This window comes from Hippopotamus amphibius, chromosome 13 (assembly GCF_030028045.1).
Source record: "Hippopotamus amphibius kiboko isolate mHipAmp2 chromosome 13, mHipAmp2.hap2, whole genome shotgun sequence".
NCBI classification, from domain to species: Eukaryota; Metazoa; Chordata; class Mammalia; order Artiodactyla; family Hippopotamidae; genus Hippopotamus; species Hippopotamus amphibius.
The window spans coordinates 72,454,149-72,478,036 of NC_080198.1; the positions used below are offsets into that span (position 1 = coordinate 72,454,149).

The 23,888-nt window shown below is 38.6% G+C and overlaps 1 protein-coding gene across 1 annotated transcript; it reads left to right on the top strand.

The window, feature by feature from the left end:
* The first annotated feature begins 6,917 nt into the window (after nt 1–6,917).
* LOC130834494 (cGMP-specific 3',5'-cyclic phosphodiesterase-like) lies at nt 6,918–10,823 on the top strand. Its single transcript, XM_057704638.1, has 2 exons — nt 6,918–7,502; nt 10,761–10,823. The coding sequence occupies exons 1-2, from the start codon at nt 6,918–6,920 to the stop codon at nt 10,821–10,823; spliced, it is 648 nt and encodes a 215-aa protein (XP_057560621.1).
* The last annotated feature ends 13,065 nt before the right edge of the window (nt 10,824–23,888 follow it).

The window sequence follows — 23,888 nt, forward strand, 5'->3', positions numbered from 1 at the left end:
TGGGAACTTTTAGGTTCTTGTAGGCCGTAAGACTTGGATTAGGAGACCCAGATTTGATTCCAGGTTTTGTTACCAGCTTGCAGAATGTGTTTGGTTCAGCCATTTAATTTAGCTTCATAATTTAGAAACTGGGATTGTGCATGCCTGCTTCACGAGGTTTAAATAAAATGGTGCTTTTTTTTCCCTTCCAATATCACTAATGTAAATACTTTTCAAAATCTCAGAGACTCAAGGAAGAGAAAGAAGGGAAAACAGAGATCCTGTCTCAGGCCAAAGAAGTGATTTGCCCCATCAGAGCTACCAGCCAGGTTTCTTGAATCCCATCTGGTATATTACCCTCATATTTGACATGTTCATCTTTCCATCTTTTTTCATTCATATGCAGTTACATATAACTTCATATGACAGCAAATTCAGTGTGTGTGTAAATTCGCTGCTGGACACAATATAAGCTTCAGTTTGGGGAGGAGAGGTCTGGGCTTGCTCACTCCTGTATCCCTAGTGCCTGACACACTCAAGGACCTTCATGAGAATAATTTATTCTAGAAAAAAAAGGACACAAAAGTGAATCCAATTAAAACGGAAAAATATCAGTGAAAAGGCTTTGATCGGAACTTTATCTTGAAAAATGGAACCATGGGTTATAAGAGTAAATTTACCTTATTTTAGATTTAAGAAGATTTAGATTATAATGAAAACTCCAAGCTATTAAAATAAACAATTTTCTGGCAAGACTGTATCGTAAACACAAGTATCTTTACTTCTTATTTGGCATTCGCAGCAGGATCCTAAAGAGAGTCTTTTTTCCTCAAATATAGTTTTTTAAAATTAATATTTGACGTTTTTCCAGCAGCCTTTCTTAATCTAGACTGCAGTTCTTTGAATAGAATTCTCTTTTCACGTGTTTGTTATATCATGATCCTTGTTGATTTTTTTCCAGTTGTTAGCTGTTTTTTAATTGGACTTAACCCTTAATTATCAGTGGCTTTATGTAATATTAGAATAGTTCTCCAATATCACCTTGGTTTCCTTCTAGAAATTCTATATCTTACATAAGAGTGTAAAATTGCAGTCTGCAGGTGATTTGTATTTGCAGAGATTAAAGTATTAAAAAACAATCAACAGGAGATGATAGATATTAGTCTTAGGAAGGAAGGCCCACTTCATACAGCCACGTAGGTCATGCACTGCAAAACCTCAAGGGATGCCTAAAGGGAGAGAGGTGGGAGAGAGGATTTAATTTCATTTATGCTTGGTTTATAAGTGATTGTTTTGATGTTATGATAACATATGTTTTCCTACGCAGGGACATATCTACAGGGACTCAGATGATCAATAATGTGGTCGTGAGAAAACCCTTCCCTCCATGACTGGTAGTTAATAAAAATTGTTGATTGAGTCACTGAATATACCAGATCTATTTTTCCTGAGTCATTTAATACTGAGTTCATCTCTCCAAGAAAATATCTAGAAGTAAAACACTTGTGACACAATACAAATATAATACAAAACACCTAACAAAGAATTTTTGGACACTGGCTTAGTTTAAGACATATATTAGGCCCTATAGGATATCCTATAGGGTAAATTAGCCATGGTCAGTTATGAGACTCACATCCAAAGGAAGATGAACATTAATAGCTAAAACACAATGTTGATTTTCTGTAACAAATATACCAGCATTCAGATTTTCAAAGGACTATTGTCCCTTTTAATGCAGTTAATTTAGGAGGCTTCATTTATTTATTCATTCACACAAATAGTTATCAAGGACTTAGTATGTGCAAGGCATTTTCTAAGTACAGACATGCAGCCGTGAACAAGACAGACAAGTATGACATTTACATCTCCTCGGAGGAGGCAGACAATAAACCAACAGATTGATAAACAAGAAAAATAGACGATAGTAAGAATTCAGATAGCGTGGGGGGAGAACATAGTGTGTCGAGGCCACTTGAGGTGGAGTGATCAGGGAAGACCTGTCTGCGCAGGGGCTGAGGAGCTGCGATCAGCCGGGTGCAGGTGAGTAGAGTGGTCCAGACTGGGGGCAGTTAGAGTTTGATGTGATGAGGAGTATCAAGGGGCCGGCATGGGCGAGAGGGGCTATGGTAGGGGATAGAAAGAGTTTGAGTTTGAGTCTCAATTCAGTGAGAAGCCAAGTAGGGTAGTTAAGATGTTAAGGTTTTCTTTGTTCAAAGATGACTCTGGCTGCTGTGTGGAGAATGGATTGAAGGGAGGCTAGTATAATATCAGAGAGACCAGTTAAGGGGCTGTGGCCACAGTCCCAGGTGAGAGGTGGTGGGCTTGGATCAGGGAGGTAGTACAGGAGATAGAAATGAACAGACTAGAATATAGGGTTTTGAAAGTCATGTAGACAAGACTTGGCTGCTGGATTGGACGTGTGAGTTGAAAGAAACAGAAATTCAGAGTAACTCCTAGATGTTTGGTTGAGTAGCTAGGGAGATCATGGTGCTACTTATTAATATGAAGAAAACTGTCAAGGAGTGAGGTTGAAGCAAGATGAAGGATGGGCCATTAGGAATTCTGATTTCACGATTTTAAGGTGTCTGTTTAGATGTTCACATGGAGTTGTCAAGTAGGTGGTTTGATTAAAAAATTTAAAAGTCGACCACCATTTTTCAATGAGAGGATAAGAAATAAGTTGAGGCTGTGTTTCAGGTTTGTAGCTGAAATAGTAAAAATGCCTATTTTTGTATACATTTGAGAATTTAAGTTACATGTACACACTTTTAAATCACATGAGACGTTAAGTTAAATGTATTGCTTTTTTCTGTCTTACATTTTATGAAACAGCTTATATTCAAATGCTTCCTGTGCATTTTTCACATACATGTCTGACGTCAGTGTCTTTGGCACTACTGCTGTGATTCTGGAGGTAATGCAAGCATTTCCCAAAGTATGTCCCCCTCATTTCTGTCGAAGTTTTTGAGATACAGCATTATTTTATTATCAGCGTATGTTCTCATTGCTGAAAATTTTGTCCTAAGCCTTGTCGTGAATTTATAAAACATTAGGCAATTATATTTTAAAAGATTCTGTGCTGTAGGTATACACCAGGGATCTGTACAGTATACTTACTACATTGCTTTTCTAAAAATAAATTTATTTATTTATTTATTTATTTATTTATTTATTGGCTGCGTTAGGTCTTCATTGCTACGTGCGGGCTTTCTCTAGTTGCGGAAAGCAGAGGCTACTCTTCGTTGTGGTGCTTGGGCTTTTCAGTACAGTGGCTTCTCTTGTGGCAGAGCATGGGCTCTAGGTGCATGGGCTTCAGTAGTTGTGGTGCACAGGCTTAGTTGCTCCATGGCATGTGGGATCTTCCCAGACCAGGAATTGAACCCATCTGTGTTCCCTGCACTAGCAGGCGGATTCTTTTTTTTTTTTTTTTTTTTTAATTTTTTAGTTATCTTTGTGTCATTTTTTAAAATTTAAGCTCTTTTTTGGAATATAATTGCTTTACAGTGCTGTGCCAATTTTTAAGGTACATCAAAATGAATCAGCTGTATTTATACACATATCCCCACCCTCCCGTGACTCCCTCCAACCCTCCCTATCCCGGCCCTCTAAGTCATCACCCATCATCGAGTTTGTCTCCTTACGTTATGCAGGAACTTCTCATGAGCTATATATTTTACATTTGGTTGTGTATATATTTCAAAGCTACTCTCTCACTTCGTCCCAGCTTCCCCATTCCTTCCCCCTCCCCCAACCCTGTGTGCTCAAGTCCATACTCTACATCTGCATCTTTATTCTTTCCCTGTCACTGGGTTCATCAGTACCATTTTTTTTTTTTTTTTTTTTAGATTCCATATATATGAGTTAGCATACAGTATTTGTTTTTCTCTTTCTGGCTTACTTCACTCTGCATGACCGACTCTAGGTCTATCCACCTCATTACAAATAACTCAATTTCATTCTTTTTTATGGCTGAGTAATATTCCATTGTATATATGTGCCACAACTTCTTTATTCATCTGTTGATGGGCATTTAGGTTGCTTCCACGTCCTGGCTGTTGTAAGCAGTGCTGCAATGAACATTATGGTACATGTTTCTTTTGGGATTATGGTTTGCTTTGGGTATATGCCTAGTATTGGAATTGCTGGGTCATATGTTAGTTCCATTTTTAGTTTTTTAAGGAACCTCCAAACTGTTTTCCATCGTGGCTGTACCCCAACTTACATTCCCACCAGCAGTGCAGGAGAGTTCCCTTTTCTCCACACCCTCTCCAGCATTTATTGTTTTTAGTTGTTTTGATGATGGCCATTCTGATTGGTGTGAGGTGATACCTCATTGTGGCTTTGACTTGCATTTCTCTAATGAGTAGTGATGTTGAGCATCTTTTCATGTGTTTGTTGGCCATCTGCAGGTCTTCTTTGGAGAAATGTCTATTTAGGTCTTCTGCCCATTTGTGGATTGGGTTATTTGCTTTTTTGGTATTAAGCTGCATGAGCTGCTTGTATATTTTGAAGATTAATCCTTTGTCCGTTGCTTCATTGGCAAATATTTTCTCCCATTCTGAGGGTTGTCTTCTAGTCCTGTTTATGGTTTCTTTCGCTGTGCAATGGCGGGCAGATTCTTAACCACTGCACCACCAGGAAGCCCTATATTGCTTTTTTAAAAACTAATTATTATTATTATTATTATTATTATTACTATTTTGGCCCATGCTGCGTCACATGCAGGATCTTAGTTCCCCAATCAGGGATCAAACCTGTGCCCCCTGCACTTGAGGGCATGCAGTCTTAACCGCTGGACCACGGGCGAAGTCCCTACATTGCTTTTTAAAGAGAATTTTAAAATTTATACCTGTATCTAACACTTGGAATTATGGGGTAATCCTGATCATATCTGTGTTATCTTTTTTTTGACCCATTTCATTCTAGACTGGTGTCATTTCAGGGTAGTACAGTATTTACCAAACAATAGTTGCTGTTCAAAATAAAATAATTAAGGGAACATTCTATAAGTGAAAGACTTAGTAGAGACTCAGAAAAAAGGCTAACTCTTCTTTCTCCCTTCTGGATCTTCTTTTTTCACTTAATAAATTGTGATAACTATTCACATCAGTACCTACGACCATTTTTAAATGTCTGCCTAGTGTTCCCTTTATAAATGTGCCATGATGTGTTTTTGTTTTTTTTTTTTTTGGCACACGGGCTTAGTTGCTCCGTGGCATGTGGGATCTTCCTGGAGCTTGGATCGAACCCGTGACCTCTGCATTGTCAGGCGGATTCTTAACCACTGCGCCACCTAGGAAGTCCGCCATGATGTGTTTTTGCCAGGCTTCTGTTTGTGGTATTAGGTTGCTTCTTATCTTCGCTATAACAAAAAGTACCACAGTAAATAGATACCCTGGTACTTCCTTTCCCACATGCGTAAAATCTGTGGAACAAAGGATAAATGCATTTTAAAACTTGTTAGCTATTGCCTACTTGCCCTCTGAAGAGGTGTTAACAATTTCTATTGCATTCAGAAGGATTAGAGAGTGCCTGTTTCCCTGCACTCTCCAAAATGATACACTGTCAAACTTTTTTATCCTGGCTCCTTGGTGAAGATAATCAGTAAGTCATTGTCAAGTGGAGATTGCATTGCTTTTATAGGGCAGTTCTTTTAAGTATCCTCAGTGGTAGCAAGTTTCTGTCTCTTGAAAGTGAATTTGAGTTTCAGAAAAAGTCAAGTCTAATGCATAAGATATACATTAAGTTAGCTTTTACTCTAGGTTTTTGTGGTTTTACTTGCTTGTTTTGAGAGGAAGGCTTAGTGAAAAACAAGATCTAACTTTAAGATAAAACAAATATTCTTTCTACTCAATACTCTGTAATGGCTTACATGGGAAAAGAATCAAAAACAGAGTGGATATATGTATAACTGATTCACTTTGCTGTACAGCAGAAACTCACACAACATTGTAAATCAACTGTACTCCAAAAAAAATTAATTTAAAAAACTAATATTCTTATGTGGCTCTTGAAAATTTTTAGAAGTTAGTTTCAAAAGAAGAGTTCCAAAAATGTCTAAAGTAATGGCACCATCCGTTGGCATGAGAATGCAGCTTCCCAAGAGGAATTATTTGACCTGAACAACAATCATTTGGATGTGTATGATCTGGCATATTTGTTTAAAAAAATCACCCACTGTGAAGGCTTTAGCCCAAATGGGTTTTTTTCATGGGATGGCACATTAATAACATAAATAACTTAAGTTTTCTTGGACTGAATTTTCTATATGTTATTACCTACCTTTTTTGTTTTCTCCTTTATACAAGGAGTAGATACTCTAGAAGAAGAGATCATCTTTACCATTAATTGAACAAATCTTATTAGGATGATTTTAATGGAAATCTATAATCTTTCTACCACATACCAGATCAAATGGTTTATATTTTCCATTTCCCTTTCTAAATCTAATCTATATGTAGCGATATAGATTAAAACAACTATCTACAATTAAGCATATTAGCTAGCCAATTTTATATAAATTTTTAAAAATTTTTAAATATTTAACTTCAGAAAAAGTTGTATGTTTTAAATAGCAGATAAATTTCCATATTTATATTTTCCTAAGACTCTTGTCAAATTTAGTGTCTTTTACTTTAACACAAACTGATTTGAGAGGAGCAGACTTGACAATGTGTTATAAATCAGATATCTGAAAATACACGTTATAGGAGTTAGGCTTTATTAAAATGTTCACTGAAGCAATTGTCCTCTAGAGTTTTTCAAAATAAAACTGTCTTAAATAAACCATCTTGTTTTTATTTTCTATGACAAATCAATCATTACCACATCAGTTTACCATGAGCGGCTTTTTAGAAGCTTTCGGGGGTAGCAGTATTTAAGAAGGGGTGTTCCTCAAACATTTACTGTGTCTACATGTTCTTTTCTGCAGAGAAATGGTCAATGCATGGTTTGCTGAGAGAGTTCACACCATCCCTGTGTGCAAGGAAGGCGTCAGAGGCCACACGGAAGCTTGCTCTTGCCCCTCACAGCAGAGTCCCCATGCAGAGAGCAGCGTCCCTGGAACACCAACCAGGAAAATCTCCGCCTCCGAATTTGATCGGCCTCTTAGACCCATTGTCGTCAAGGATTCTGAGGGAACTGTGAGCTTCCTCTCTGACTCAGAAAAGAAGGAACAGATGCCTCTAACCCCCCCAAGGTTTGATAATGATGAAGGGGACCAGTGCTCAAGACTCTTGGAATTAGTGAAAGATATTTCTAGTCACTTGGATGTCACAGCCTTATGTCACAAAATTTTCTTGCACATCCATGGACTCATCTCCGCTGACCGCTATTCCCTGTTCCTTGTCTGTGAGGACAGCTGCAACGACAAGTTTCTTATCAGCCGCCTCTTTGATGTTGCAGAAGGTTCAACACTGGAAGAAGCTTCAAATAACTGTATCTGCTTAGAGTGGAACAAAGGCATCGTGGGACATGTGGCTGCTCTTGGTGAGCCCTTGAACATCAAAGATGCATATGAGGTAAATAAGAAACAGAGGCGGGGTGGGAGGTGGAGCGTGGGTGGGGCCTTGGACAACTACTGTGAATTGTGGGGATATTTGAAACTGAGATGTAAAAATGTGCATACTTGTTAAAAATGGGACTGTATGGTAAGGACCTCCCCATCTTTTAAATGCCAGAGTTTCTTCACTGGGGGCTGAATCAAGGATAGAGGCCTGAGGGAAATATTGTCTTGTTTTCCTGCTTAATGATAATTTAACATAGCTCATCTCACAGTTGTATTCTTTCATCTTTTTACCTGATCACTATACATATCCCCTATCTATGTTATCTCCACGTGAACTTCTGGGGACTTTACTAAGATTCTAAAATGATAGGTCCAAAAAGTGTCAGAAAACCAAACCCATAGTCTTTTTAAATTCATTCACTCGATACATCATATTCATTCATTTGAAGTCCCTTTGACACCAAAGTCTGAGTTTCCTTCTTCCCACTCTTTCGTTTCATTAAACAAATAAATGTGTGGATAGCTCTAGAAAATGGACATTTTTGCCCTACAATATTTCAGTGGAAAGATTTGATATTTCTTCCACTTTTGCTTCCATTATGAACAGATCTTTATTATGGACTTAAAGTTTACACTGTATGATTTTTCAAATTTCCCATTTAAAATGATTCTTTTATTAATTGAATTAGAGGTTTTAAACAAATCATCTTAATTGAATGACACTTAGTATGTTTATGAATTATGTTCTGGCATCATGCTAGAACAATTATGCTAGTTACTTATCATGTGGTACACTTTGAAGATTCCATAATAATACCAGCTTGAGGCTCCTCTGTGTCATTTGAGGGGTCATAGATGTTTTATTCATTCCTGTACTCCTGATGCCTAATACAGTGCCTGGAACATAGATGAGTGTTAATAAATATTGATTGGGAGAAAATTATAGTAGATGAGATAAATAAGTAGACTAGATAGCAGGTCATAATTGATCCAGGGAAAATGTGTTAGGTTCAGGGAAGCAGGAGATCACATACAATTGGGGAGATGGAGAGAGGTTTCTTTGAGGAAGCAATGATTGATATGGACCCTGGAAGATGGATAAGATTTCAGTAGATTGAGTCGTGTGCATATTGAGATCCAGTTGCAAAAAGAAGTTTGAGGAAGAAACCGGAAGTTGGACCATGGGGTGCTTGTAAGGAAATGTGTGGGTGATAGTATAGACGTTGAGGAGCTACTGGAGATTACTGGGGTCTTAAATGCCAAGCTGAGGAGTATTTATTTGATTCAGAGCCATGAGGACTAATTAAAGATGGTTTGAAAGGGGGACTGGCATGATTCAGACTGTGCTTTAGAAAGATGAATATTATGGTGGCCATAAAATGAATTAGAGGGAAAAATACTGGAAACTGGGAGGACAGGTTAAATAGTCTGAGGGAGTAAGCACCTGAACCAGAGCACTGGCCTTTGAGACCAAAAGGAGGGACTGGATTAAAGATGAAGAAGCTGAATCTGCTAGACTTGGCAGCTAACAGGAGGTGGAAGTGAGGAGAAAAGAGGAGTTGGAGAAGACTCAGGTTTTGAAGTTGGGTGAATAAGTAATAGTAACTGGTGAGAAATCCTGAGGGCAGGTATCTGGGGGAAGATGTGATAGTTCAGATTGGCTAAATCCTGAGATAGCTTTCAGAATCCACTCTATACCAGCAGTGTTTTCAATTTTGATTCTTCACGGAGCTATCTCCATGACCTCTTTGAGCTCTGTAAGTAATGTCACAGCATGGCAGACTCCAAGAGGGGTATTAAGGACACAGCTGAAGGATGGCTGCCAAATTTGCAGAATTCCCGTCCTGTCTTAGGTGACAGCTGGGTTTCCGCTTTTCAATGGCACTATAGTCCCAAGTACAGTAGGACCATAAATATGCTACAGCTTTGCTGAGAAAGCCTTCATCTGTTTGCATGGTCCTAAATTTCTCCAGCCCTGAGAATTTCTTCATTTATATGCACGTTATTTAATCTGTTTACCATCTTTAGAGTTTTGATGGTGTAATCTTTGTTTTGCAGTTAGTAATGATTTAATTCTTGTACTGCCATCTAAAATAGGCTCAGTGTCCTTGATCTGCAGTGACCCCAGACTGAAGCCTCTTAGTCTGTGGATTTCTCATGTTGCTGCTTCACCCTTGACACCCTTGATCTGTGTTTATAGAGGCCTTGCAGAAGTTATTCCCATCCCAGGAATTTCATTAGAAGTTGTGGGATTGATCTGGGCCATAATTTACATTGGTATTAACAGTGGAAATCAGTTGGCTAGTGGGTAATTCATCACTTAGCCCACTCATAATTTGAATAGTCAAAATACTGTCTCATAGCCTTTTATGAAAATCGTCAGAATATGAAAGTATCTTCTATGTTTTCTGAGTCCTACTTCTTTAAATACGTGTCTGTGAAAATGACACATTTCTTCAGCTTATGAGACCACAGAACACTTAAAAATTAATAATGTAGCAGTAGAAATCCAAGAAGTGGCCGTGAAACAAAGTAGTGCTCAGATTGAAGCTAAGAGTAAAAAAATAGTCTGCTAGATAGATTAATTGTAAGAAATGGTCAACTTTTGATTCGCTTTTTAAAACTTTGTAACAGAATGATATAAATTTAGGGATTCAACTATTATATTATTAATAACATAACACATTCATATGTTTAAAATAGAAGACAAGGTCCACAGTTTAGACCAGTGAGTTTCAATTAGACCACCAATACCAATGGTGTTCAGTCACACATCATCTCCTCCTTCATCAGCCCCATCATTCGTGCAAATTTCTTGAATGTGGCACAGTATTTATTAATAATAAGATATTAACACATAATAAACAGAACAACTATATAAATGTGTTGGCATTATCCTCATATGTGAAAACTAGATATCATCCAATATCTAGATTGAATTGTGTATTAGTCAGTGTTCTTCAGAGAAACAGAACCAGTAGGATATCCAGAGATAAATAAGTGATTTATTGTAGGGATTAGCTCACTTGGATATGGAGGCCTAGAAGTTCCACAATCTGCCCACCATCTGCACAATCTGGAGAACCAGATAAATTGATGGTATAATCAACTGAAGGCCTAAGAATCAGGGAGGGGTCAATTGTGTAACTCTGGTTTGAGTCCAAAAGCTTTAGTTCCAAGAGCTCTGATGGACAGCAGGAGGGCAAGAGAAGATGGATGTCTTAGCTCCGAAAGCAAATTCGTCCTCCCTCTCCCTTTTTGTTCTGTTCAGGTACTCAAGGGATTGGGTGATGCCCACTGCGTTGATGAAGATCTTCTTTACTCATTCTCCTGATTCAAATGCTCATCTCTTCTGGAGACGTCCTCATAGACACACCTAGAAATTACATTTTATCAGCCACTTGGGTATCCCTTCGCCTAGTCAAGGTGACACAGAAAATTAACCATCACAAATTGCTTTGAACCCCTGGTTCCATGACCTGTGGAAGCCATAAGCCTCCCCAAGATTTCCTATGTCAAAGGATTTACATTGTCTAAACAACCCTTTTTCCTAAGTCAACTGGAATGCAAAACTTGTACTCTTCTCTTGTTTCCTGGAGACAGCCTCTCCATGGATACCATGATTTCTAGGGAGGAAACTTGGAAGGTCTTAGGGAAGGGTCACATTGCCACTCATGTGGCCTTCACCCACCCCTACTTTACTCCTCCCTTTTCAGTCCTTCTCCAGATAAACAAATCTTCACCAGCTCTCATCCTACAGGTCTCACTTGCTACTCAAGTGAATTTCTGATGAATGAAATTATTTCTAAAATGAATTTTCAGAGGAAAGAAAGAACAACAGCAACTGTTTTAATTTTGATAAGTCTTTAATTTATCAAAATTATTAATTGTGATAAATTTGATAAATTTGTCATGGCATAATTGTACTCCAGGAAACACAGTTCGGGAACTGCTCTATCTTTGTTCAATGTTCTAATAATCTTTAGGTATTCCACTTTGCGGAAGAAAACCGACATATAATTTGGCAAGTCTACTGTGTTATTTCCGTTTTCGTTTTCTTTTATCTTTTATTTTTATATTATTTCAAGCTTACAGAAAGGTTGCAAGACCAGCATCACAAACTTGTGTATACCCTTTACGCAGATTCTCCAATTGTTTATATTTTGTGCCATTTGCTTTATTATTTTCTTTTTCTATATATAATGCATGTAAGTAATATATGCATATTATTTTTTTCTGAACCATTTGGAGACTTTTTTATGAGTATATATTTTCTAACAAGAATATTCTCTTACACAATTGTGATACATTAATCAAAATCTGGAAATTTTATGATACAATACTCTTATCTGACATTCTATAGTCAAATTTGGTCAGTTGTTCCATGATGTCCTTTATAGTTGTTTTTTCCCTCTGATCAAGGCTCTAATTCAGGACTGCATATTGCATATACTTGTTCTATCTCTTTAGTCTCCATTAAATCTGGAATAGTTTCTCAGTGTTTATCTTTCTTAACATGTATTTTGGAAGAATACAGGGCAGTTATCTTGTAGAATGTTTTCCTTGAATAGATACAAGTTAGGCACTTTTGGCAGGAATACCACAGATGTTGACCTTGAGACCTTGTTTGGTTTTACAAACAACAGTCAGTTCTTCACTTCTCCTGCACCCGCTTTGAGCTACATTCCAGCTCAATTCAGACACTAGCTACCTGGAGTTAGTGCAGACCCCACAGGTTAAGGACTCAGTGCCACAGTATTGTCCCCGCTTCAGATGCCAGCCATAAATAGGATCCCCACATCCATGTCTGGCTAGCTACAGATTCAGGAGTTCCCTGCTCAGATTTAATGATTTCTTAAAATGACTCAGAACTCAGGAAAGCACTATAATTAACACTACAGTTTTATTATAAAGGATACAATTCAGAAATAGCCAAACAGAAGCGATGCATAGGGCAAGGAACGAGGTGGGGGACACAAAACTTCCATGCCCTCTCGAGTGGGAGGAGGGGCAGTGCATCACCATCCCAGCACACAGATGCCGTCATAACCCAAATCTCTGACAAACGGGGCAAGAATATACAATGGATAAAAGACAGTCTCTTCAGTAAATGGCGCTGGGAAAACTGAACAGCCACATGTAAAAGAATGAAATTAGAACATTCTCTAACACCATACACAAAAATAAACTCAAAATGGATTAAAGACCTAAATGTAAGACCAGACACTATAAAACTCCTAGAGGAAAACAGAAAACACTATAAAACTCCTTAACATAAATCCTAGCAATATCTTTCTGGATTCATTTCCTTATTCTTTATATATGTGTGCATGTGCTCAAGCCATGTTCCAAGCTCTTTACTCCTCTCTGTAGAATCTCTTATCTTTCTCTTCAAGCTGAAGAGCTTTCATTAACTCTTCTTTAGTACCCGTGTGGTGGTGACCAATTCTCTGATTTCGTTTATCTGAAAATGCCTTTATTTTGACTGTAATCCTAAAAGATATTTTCACTGCCTGGACAATTCTTAGTTAATAGTAGTTTCCTTTCAACACTTAAAATGTTCTCCCACGTTTTTCTGGTTTTAATTTTTCTTATGAGAAGTCAGCCAGCCTTCATTTTTCACCTTATGAGTTTCACAATATATGTCATTTTCACACTATGTGTGTATGTTTAAGGTTTTCACTAATGTTGGGAAATTTTTGGTCATGTGTTTAAATATTTTTTCTGCCCCATTCACTTCTCTTTGAACTCCAATTGTATATATGTTAGACCATTTGATGTTGGACTCAGAGAACACTGAGGCTCTGTTAACTTTTTTATAGATTTTTTTTTTGTCCTCTCAGTCCTTTTGACTAGATATTTTCTGTTGATCTATCTTCAAGTTCACTGACCCTTCTGTTGTTTCCAGTCTGTTGTTAAATCCATCAATGAACTTTTGTTATTTTTCAGTTCTAGAATTTCCATTTGGCTTTTTTAAAATACTTCTTTCTTTCTACAGAGATGTCCATCTGTTCATTATTACCATATTTTCTATTCAGTCCTTAAACACACTTATAATAGCTGCTTTAAAGTCCCTGTTTGTTAATTCCAACCTCTGAATTATCTTGAGGTCATTTTCTATTGACTGCTTTTTTTCACAAGTCAGTTTATGTTACCACTTCACCTATTTTTGTCCTCCTGCCATTTGATCTATTTTTATACTAGAGAAACATAATATAGTTTCATTTATTTGTGTAAAGTCCGTTTTCATCCACGTTTATCTGCATCATTTTGCTATGCAAGCCTGTTTGCACCAAGGAACTTACATGAGATCAAAATCTTTATTATCTTGGAATTTTATCTGTGCTGGAAAAGGCCGCTGAGCATAAGGAGGCAAACCATACTCTTTCTATGCAAGGGAAAGATCTCAAAATGTCTTTAAAAACTATCTAGATATGGACATATTGAGTGGATGCCTAGACATGGGTATGATTTCTATTTGAATGGCAGTCTCACTAAGTGCAGAAGTTAGTGGTTTTAAAGATTGAGTCAGTGATATCCAAAATACTTCATTTCTAAAATACAATTCTTGGATCACTGTACTCAATCATAATAGTCAATACAGCTCTGTAGAAAACAGTTCAAAGCTTCCAGATCTAAGAAAAGAAATTTATAGGTAATGAGCATCTACTGCGTGCCAAATACCAATTCGGTGCTTTACACCTGTTCAGCCTGGTTCCTTCTAGGTGGGGAAGTGGGAGACTTGGGCTGCAGCCTGTGGTCTTGGAAACTGGTGATGGGACATAGGCAGAGCCACGAAGCAAAGAAAATGATGAAGTCTGAGTTCCAAATGACAAGTCCTCCAGAGTAAGGAATAGCTCCAAAACTTCAGGGCTGTGAGGGGAGAAGAGTGTGGAAAGAGAAGGACTGGATCCAGAATGAAGGTTGTATAACTGCTGGTCCCCAGTAAGTCCCAGAGGATAACCGTGAAGGAACACTGAGTAGGGAGAAAGAATCCTTCCTAGAGTATCTTTAGCTCAATTTGTGGGCAGGGAGGGGATCCGGCATCAAGTTAGTACATTACACATGCATTATCTCAGTCCTCACAACAACCCAATGAGAGTTACTATCCCCATTTTATACCTGTAAACAGTGAGATTCAGGAAGGTTAAGTAATTTGCCCAACTTGAAACATCCAGAATACATCCCCAGACCCGACTCCAAAGCCCATATTCTTTCTACTGTATCTCATTGCTTCTCAGAGACTGGGGAACAAAGAAGGGTTCCCCTGTTTCCCTGTGCAGACTCAGCCAAGGAGACTACAATACCACACGACTCTAACCCCAAGCTGGAGAAGTGAAAACTCACAGCCACAATATTTGAGTGTCAAGGAACATTAACTTTTTAAAAAACTCTTTTGCATAATAAGCTATCACTAAATGTTTATTAACACAAAACATTTTGTTGTGTAACAGGAGCATTCGTTTTCTTCAGTCAACATTTTCTTCTCTCATTTCTTTCACTTGTTTTTGTAACTAAATGCTGTGTTGGAATTTGGGCTTCTGCTTTATGGACTTTAGCCAGGTTGAGAAATAGACCCAGGAAGCAGAGATTGAAATGTATGTCTTATCATCTAAATTATGGGGTTCCCTAGTAAAGCTGAGTAGGAGATGAGGCTTAGGCCTAAAGCAGAAATAGGTTTGCTCCAGTTCTCCACAAATGAACTTCAGTCTTCCTCACTCAAGCCCAGCTCCAGCGTGGGAGTAAGAAGTACTGCTCCCTGAACGCCAAGGGCAGAATTAGAAAACGCTGTACCTGAGCTCCTGCAAGTCTTAGAAACTGAGTTCTTCTTTGTTGCCTGGGAAGGTGTGAGAGAGAAGGTGTAGAGAGGGGCCCCAAATATTTATCCAGTACCACTTTCCATCATCAGGATTAGAACAGAAACCTGAAGAGTGAAGCAACACGCATCCCTCCCCTTCTCTGCCAGGTTTCTCATCTTGTAGCATATTACAGTGTGTGTCCCACTGGCATTATGTCAGTTGATTTCAGGTAGCAGGGTGATGGTGACAGGCATTTTTTTTAACTTTAGTAATTATGCATTTTAATCTGTATTCAGAAAAAAAATATTTTAACATATCATGAGCTCAAGAATTTTAAAGTACACACAATATTTTAAAAATGTATCAGTATTAGCATGGGTGATGCGCAAATAAATAAAAATCCCAAAGCAGCGCTTATATGAAGGAAGGCTGGGAAACGATGTCATAAGGCATTGTTCTTAAGCGAGTTAGAAGTCAGCCAGGGCTGCCGTCCTCTCAGCAGGGCAGGCAGCTGCTCACAGTGCTGCTGTGCTCTCACCATCGTACACTCTGCTCCTTTCTACACAACGTTCCCCTCTGGAACTGCTGATGGGCATTTCACCTTTTGCCCACAAAAGACTCTAGCATCATGAGTCAGCCAGGATTCCATGCGGCACCCTAAGCTCAAAATTCACTCCCTATTCTATTCTTATCAGTAATTATCTCCTGTCATGTTGTCCAGAATAGATCCACCAGATTTTATGAAATGAATACAAAGACTGGATCAACAACAGAAACATGTCCCAAATTTGAACAATAGGAAACTCTTATTATTCAACGTCCTCAAAACGAAATCCCCTTGCAAATAAAAGCCCACAGAAATGAAAGTCCAAATGCCTTCATTCCCAATTTTATACGACTGGCTCCGTCTCAGCCAGAGGGTCTTACGTACTTGTCTGGGTTCCCACATCTGCAGCTGTGTCCCAAGCTGTCTTTCATAGGTATGTAGCTTCTTCAGCCTTTTTAAATTCAAATCTCTGGTTAGTTTTACTCTCCAAGGGGTCAGTAACCACAAAGGAAACTGCAGCTCCACTGCAGAAGTTATCACAAACAAAATTATGATCCCCAAATTAAATGAATGGTGGAATGTCGTTCGATGTTGCTATTCTCAGCCAAAGAGCATGGCAGGTCACTTAGTGGTAGCTGTGTGGGAGACAGTGAGAACCTGAGAACACCTGGTTTCAGTCCCATGGCAGGCCAGCCAGCTGCACCAGTGTTGAGTCCACAGCCTGGGCATCTGTGTGTACTGACCAGAAACTGCCCAACAGTTGTATTTCTACATGTATAATATATGTATTTCTGTGTTTCTTCTTGTTTTGTTTTGTTTGGGAGATGCTTGTGGGGATTCCCCCCGTATGTGTTGCCTACTTTCTCTCAGAGAGTGACATGCGAGACATTATTGCCTTCTTATTTAGATATTCTGGTTTCTTCATTTCCTCCTGTCTAATGTCTCATGCAAGACTGTGGTCTAGAGAAAACCTCTACTCCCAGATCCTTCCAAGTGTGTTCTCTGTAGGGGTGAAGTACACTATTCTCCATGAAAACGTGAGGAATGGAGTAGAGACCATCACCCTACTTCCTTCGCACTATGTTTTAACTTAATAATGTACACTGTTTTATTTACTCTGATACTAGTAATTGTCGTCACTTTTCCATAAACGTTTCCTTCCTACCTAGGCAGGCTGAGTTGGACCCAGGTGGGCAGTAGGTAACTAGAGTCAAAATTAAAAAAAAATAAATAAATAAAACACTAGGATCAGGACTTCCCTGGTGGTCCAGTGGGTACGACTCTGCACTCCCAATGCAGGGGGCTGGGGTTCAGTGCCTGACGGGGGAACTTGGTCCCACTTGCGTGCTGCAGCTAAGACGTCTGCATGCCATAACTACGTTCGCATGCTGCACCTATGACCTGGAGCAGCCCAAATAAGTATTAAAGAACAAAAAACAGAAACAAACAAAAAAACACCAGGATCACAACAGAGGCCAGTGAGTCAGGATTACTCTTGTGCACTGTTGGTAGGAATGTAAACTGGTTCAGCCACTGTGGAAAACAGTATGGAAACGCCTCAAAAATTTACTAGAACTTCTAAATGACCCAGCAGTTCTACTTCTGGGTATTTACCTGAAGAAAACAAAAACACTAATTTGAAAAGATATATGCACCCCTATGTTTACAGCAGCATTATTACAACAGCCAAGATATGGAAACAACCCAAACGTCCAAGGATGGGTGAATGGATAAAGAAGATGCAATGTATATAGACACAACAGAATACCGTGTAGCCATAAAAGAAGGAAATCTTGCCATTTGTGACAACATGGATGGACCTTGAGGGCATTATGCTAAGTGAAATAAGTCAGAAGAAGAAAGACAAATACCATATAATTTCTCTTTTATGTGCAATATAAAAACCAAAACAAACAAAACGAAAGCAAACTCACAGATTCAGAGAACAGATTGGTGTTTACCAGAAGGAAGAGGGCTGGAGGAAGGGTGAAGTGAGTGAAGGAGAGCAATTGTATGGTGATGGATGGTAGCTAGACGTACAGTGCTGATTATTTTGTAGTGTATACAAATATTGATTTATAATGTTGCATACCTGAAATTTGTATAAATGTTATATACCAATTTTACCTTGATTGAAAAAACAAAAAAAGGAAGAAAAAGTAACAGGAGGATACCAAAGTTTAGCAAAACTTTTAAGGAGATTCTAGATATCACAGATGTAAGTAGTCAAAAGTTAGTATTCCAAAAGGTTGGGCCACTGAAAAGACAGAGCACAAGCACAGACAAACAAAAAATACTTAAACCTAAACTTCAGGGTAGAAACTTTTCTGTTCTTACGCATTCCTGTCTCAGTAGGATCTGACCATCAGTGTAAGGAGAGAGACTGCAGCTGTGGAGGAAAATGGTGCCAAGAGCTGCAGCTGCAGAATTTTTTTTGGTTGTTTTGTGTGTGTGTGTGTGTGTGTTTTCACTTTTTACTTTAACCTGTAAAATTAATACATGCACAAGTTAAAAAAAATAAAACAGTACAGAGTGGTACTAAAAAATGTAAGTTCTCTACCTGACCTCGTTCTGCCACGGCCCATTTCTAACCCAGCTTCCTACTTTTTTAATTAATTTTTATTGGAGTATAGTTGCTTTACAATGTTGTGTTAGTTTCTGCTGTAGAGCCAAGTGAATCAGCTATATGTATACACATATCGCCTCCTTTTTGGATTTCCTTTCCACTTAGGTCACCACAGAGCACTGAGTAGAGTTCCCTATACTATACAGTAGGTTTTCATTAGTTATCTATTTTATACTTAGTAGTGTATATATGTCAATCCCAAAGTCCCAATTCATCCCACCACCCCTTACTCCCTATTTTTAAACATCTTTTATTCTGTTGCTGGTTATTACCATACCTCTGAAACTTATGCTAATTCCTCCACTTCTCATTCATCAACTTTAGATAGTATCTATTGAAAGACAATAAACTTAGTTCATATTTCCTTATCCATTACTAAGTTTTTCCAGTTATAGTGCTTTGGTTCTTCTGGTGGTTATCTATAATTTTAAAGAATATGCTTAAACCCCATATTTCGTTACATCAATTTTAGATAGTATATCTGATTCATTACTAGATAACGTGAGAAAAATCTGTCTGATATTACCTTCCACATCTCTCTGCTGCCTTAAAAGTCAGACTTCCATTTTTATACATTATCAATGTTATTAATATTAGATTCTCTTTTATAGCTACTATTGTCTTCCAAGTTTTGTTTATATGTTGATTCTACAAACTGAAATAGCATTTACATTATTCCGATTATTAAATTACTCCTTGTTGAAAGACTGAATAGCTCTACCTATTGAGGAAAAAAAGGTAATCTATATCATTAAAATGGAAAGATGAATGTTCCAAGTGTCAAGCTCAAATGGGATTCCTTAAACCCAATCTTCAAGACTTCCTACTAAATTATTCATTTAGCCAAGGATACCTTTAATTTCCAAGAAATCTTTCTTCTTTGATTATTCTCATTTCCCAGCCACCTATTCTTTGGCTTCTTGACTCTGAAGATGTTAGGGTTTGGGGTGTTTTTTTTTTTTATCCATTTTTTCTTCAGTTCTCTTAATTAACTGTTTTCTTCAGGAGTCAACTGTTATATCGGTTCCACTTGGACCCTATCATTTTTGCTGCTGGTTTCTACTACACTTTCTGGGGTTTTTTTCTCATACACATGCATGATGAAAAAGACTGATCAATACTGTTAGCATGATTTTCAACTCTGCTATCAGACCTGTCCCTTGAGTGAAAAGATGGATGGTAGGGTCTATGTACATATAAGATGGTACAGTCAGCCCTATGCATCCATAAGTTCCACGGATTCAACCAACTTAAGGTCCAAAATATTCCAAAAAAATTCCAGAAATTTCCAGAAAGCGATACTTAAATTTGCTGCACACTGGCAACTGTGTACCTAGAATTTACATTGTATTAGCTATTATAAGTACTCTGTAGATGATGTAAAGCATACAGAAGGATGTGCATAGGTTATATGCAAATACTATGCCATTTTACATAACAGACTCAAACATCTGTGGATTGTAGTATCCACAAGGAATCCTGGAACTAATCCCCCACAGATACTGAGGGATGACTGTATTCTTTAAGGATACATTGAGATATTTTGTTAATCATGTATTTTTTTTGAAATTTGAAATATATTTTAAAGTATTTTTTTGAAATTTGCCTTTTAAAAATAATGCATGAAAATATCACTTATTTTATTTACTTAGTTTTTTTGTGTGTGCCAGGATTCACTCACTCTATTAGGAATCTGGCTTGGACCAAGGGCCTGGGGGTTAAACATAATTCCCAGGTATGGTCAGCAGGGGGCAGAAAAGGGTAGTGGAACAAGTACTCACTGCCAAGGCCTGGGCATCCCTCTCTTTCCCCTTTCTGCGGAGGTAAAAATCAATTAGTAGGTAGTAGACGGTCCAGAGTGCCAGAATCAGGAGAGAAATTACTCACAGAGACAGTGACCCAGAATGGCGAGTAGGCTGAGGAGGCAGGGGAAAGGTTTAGCCACCATTCACAGCCTGGTCTGTGTCACAGAGACGTGGACAACCAGACATCAGGAGGTGAATCATCAGAGCACTTTCACAGTCCTGACTGCTACTCCCAGCCTGCCTGAAGCCCAAGGTCTGGCTCCTTAAAGTAACAGGAGTCGACGATCCACCTTGGGAGCTGACATAAACTTCCTGTCTGAGAGCTAGTCCATGCTGCCAGCCAAGGGTTCCACAACCAGCCATTTTAAGGAGGACAGAGTAGGGTATGGGCACCAAATGCAAATGCTGACAGTTAATGAAAACACTTAGATACATTCCAATTAAATAATTTGGGAGCCAACCTAAACCTGATGTGGCTTAAATATATTTTCTTCCCTCCTCCAGAGGGGAAACATTGTTCAGTTGTGCAAACATTTTGACTTTGAAATGAGACAAACGTGACTCTAAACTGTTTGGTATATGGTTCTCAGTTACTTAACCTTTCTGAGCCTCAGTTTCTCCATCTCTAAAACTAGAAATAATGATTCTCACCTCACAAATCTGCTGCAAAGAAATGAGATGATGTACATAAACTGCATGGCAAAGAGCTTGGCAACTTGTAGTCAGTCAGTCAACATTGGTAGCTGTTCTAGCTCCCTGTCTTTGTCTTGGAAGAATATCCACCATGCTGCTTGCTGTCTTTGAATACAAAGTTTCAGTCTCCTAAAAGTATAAGTAACATTAACTGAGGGATTACTGTGTTAGGTACCACAGTAAGTTTTCTGAAGTATAATCTCACTTAATTTTCATGATGTACTTTTATCATCATCTCTATTTTACAAATAAGGACATTGCACACCGATTTTCCTAGTCTTTCCACATGGTAAAGAACAAGGAAGGATTCAAAACTAGGTAACTGGATTCCAGAACTCATGCTCTTGACAATACCCAATCTGTTTTCCAATACAGACATTTAATCAAAGAGTTAAAAATCTAAAGGAAAAAACAGAATAGTCTCGTCTTTGCAACGTGTTGAAATGTTGGTACTATTGTCATAGGATCACCTCTTCTATTTGATACTTAGGGCAAAAGTTCAGTGTTCAATGAAATAAATGAAAACGCGCCTTGTCGCAGACACAGAGAATGGACATGTGGACACGGAGGGAGATGGAGAGGGTGGGACAAATTGGGAGATTATGATTGACATATATACACTACCATGTGTAAAATAGACAGCTGGTGGGAACCTGCTGTATAGCACAGGGAGCTCAGCTCAGTGCTCTGTAATGACCTAGATGGGTGGGATTGGGGGTGGGGGTGTAGGGAGATCCAAGAGGGAGGGGATATATGTATACATATATCTGATCCACTTCATTGTACAGCAGAAACTAATACAACATTGTAAGGCAACTATACCCCAATAAAAAAATTAAATAAAGTTAAAAAAAAAAAGAAAACACACGTCACTGTTTTTCCATTTAGAATTCTTTCATAAAATTAAAAGAACTAACAATGGTATTTTGGAAGAAATTCAGCTTTAGCTATTACATTTAAAGATTACTATTACATGACTAAGGAACCCTTCCTTGATCTTTCTGAGAAGTGTTCTCTCTTTTGCTTCACTAGAAAGGGAAGATGGTGTAAGAATACTTCTTCCTCAACTGATGCCTAAAAAAACAATCACAGTCCTGGTCCTATGTAAGGATCACGCAAAACACTTTTTATAAATACAGGTTTTCTGGATCTGGTAACTCAACATTTCTGGGAGAGGACAGCCTAAAAAGCTCCTCGATGAATATCAGAACTGATTACCAGTGACTAGATTCTAGAAGGGGAGACGTCTTCCTGGCCCCTAACCTCTCCAAAAGGGAGAGGCAGAGAATGGAGATAATTTGGGAACTGGGGAAGGTGCAGAGATATGTCTGCCTACATTTCTTGCCTTAAATAGATTCTGCCAAATGCTTGATGAGAGGCCAGAAAGTGTTGCCCAATGAGCCTCCACGGTTCTAATCACAGTCAAGCATGTCCAGACCAGCACTGTCCCTTTAAAAGTGCTGAATAGTCTCTGGAGGCCACTGTCTATATGCCGCTTCTATGCTAGTTCATTTTAAGAGTGAAGACCTTAACAAAGTTACAAAGGACTAAAAAGACCTGTGCTTCTGGCCTCCACCCACCTTTCCTAACTTACTTCACCTTCCCGTACCTTCTGTTAGTGTCTCCAATCTACCAAACTCTTTCCCGTCTCTGAAATGTCATATATTCAGATTCTATCCCTTCAGCAAGAAATATGAAACATCCTCTCCCAACACACATTTTTCTCTTCTCTTCTCTTCTTCTCCCTCTTTCCCTCTCTCTCTTTCCGCTCCTTCCCTCCAACCCTCTTTACCTCTCTCCTTTCCTCTCCACCCTCCTAATTAATTCCAAATTATCTTTTTAAAAAATCTATTATTTATTTTGGCTATGCCGGGTCTTAGTTGTGGCATGTGGGATCTTTAGTTGTGGCATGTGGAGTCTTAGTTGTGGTATGCATGTGGGATATAGTTCCCTGACCAGGGATCGAACCTGGGCCCTCTTCATTGGGAGCACAGAGTCTTACCCACTGGACCACCAGGGAGGTCCCCCAAATTATCTTGTAAAGCTCATTTCACAGGAGCTGTTCAAAGAAGCCTTCCTTGCCTGCCCTCTCCACAAAGTCAGGTGTCTGGTCCGTCTTGTAATTGCTCATCTCACTCTTTAATTTTTCTTTGTAGTACCTACCAGAGTCTGACATAAGAGTTATTGGTGAGAGTCTGTTTAATTTCTGTCTCCCCCATTTAAATCTAGGTTTTGTGAGAGAGCTGGGCCAGAGTCCCTTTTGCTCCCTGCTGCCCGGACCTAACCAAGTGCCTTTCCTTCAGTACGGGTTCAAATACTCTCTGTTAAATGAATAAAGTAAAAGGAAGAGAGACTTTTAGATTCTCTCTTTTTTTCCTTCATCCAGGGCAGAAAGCTATATCATTGATTTACTCAATAAAATGTTTTGAATTCCTCCAATGTGCCAATGCCTGTGAGAATTTAATGATACATCAAAAAATAGGCTCATTCCTTGAGGTCCTTAGAGTCTAGTGGGGAATAAAAGATATGTATTCAGATAACTATTACAGGAGCCTGCCAGGGAAACCATAAACTTTCTTACATAATCAAATTTCAGTCCTTCACTGTTGTCAGAGCAAAGAGACCATCCCTGTGAGAAAAGATTAGGGGCCTCACTGCCCAGAGGCTGTGTGACCTCCAGAGTCAGCGGGATTTGAATCCTTCCGTTACACTGTGGCTGCTTGGGTTCATGGTACCTAAACTATCTGTGCAGCAGCCTCCTCAACTGCACAATGGTCAGTTTTCTAGTGGAAAGAGAAAGGTGTCTTTACAGGAAATGTTTTTAGCAGATTACCGTAGGTTCGTAAAACTGAAGAAGATATACAGATGGCAAATAAGCACATGAAAAGATGTTCAGTGTCATTAACTATTAGGGAAATGCAAATTAAAT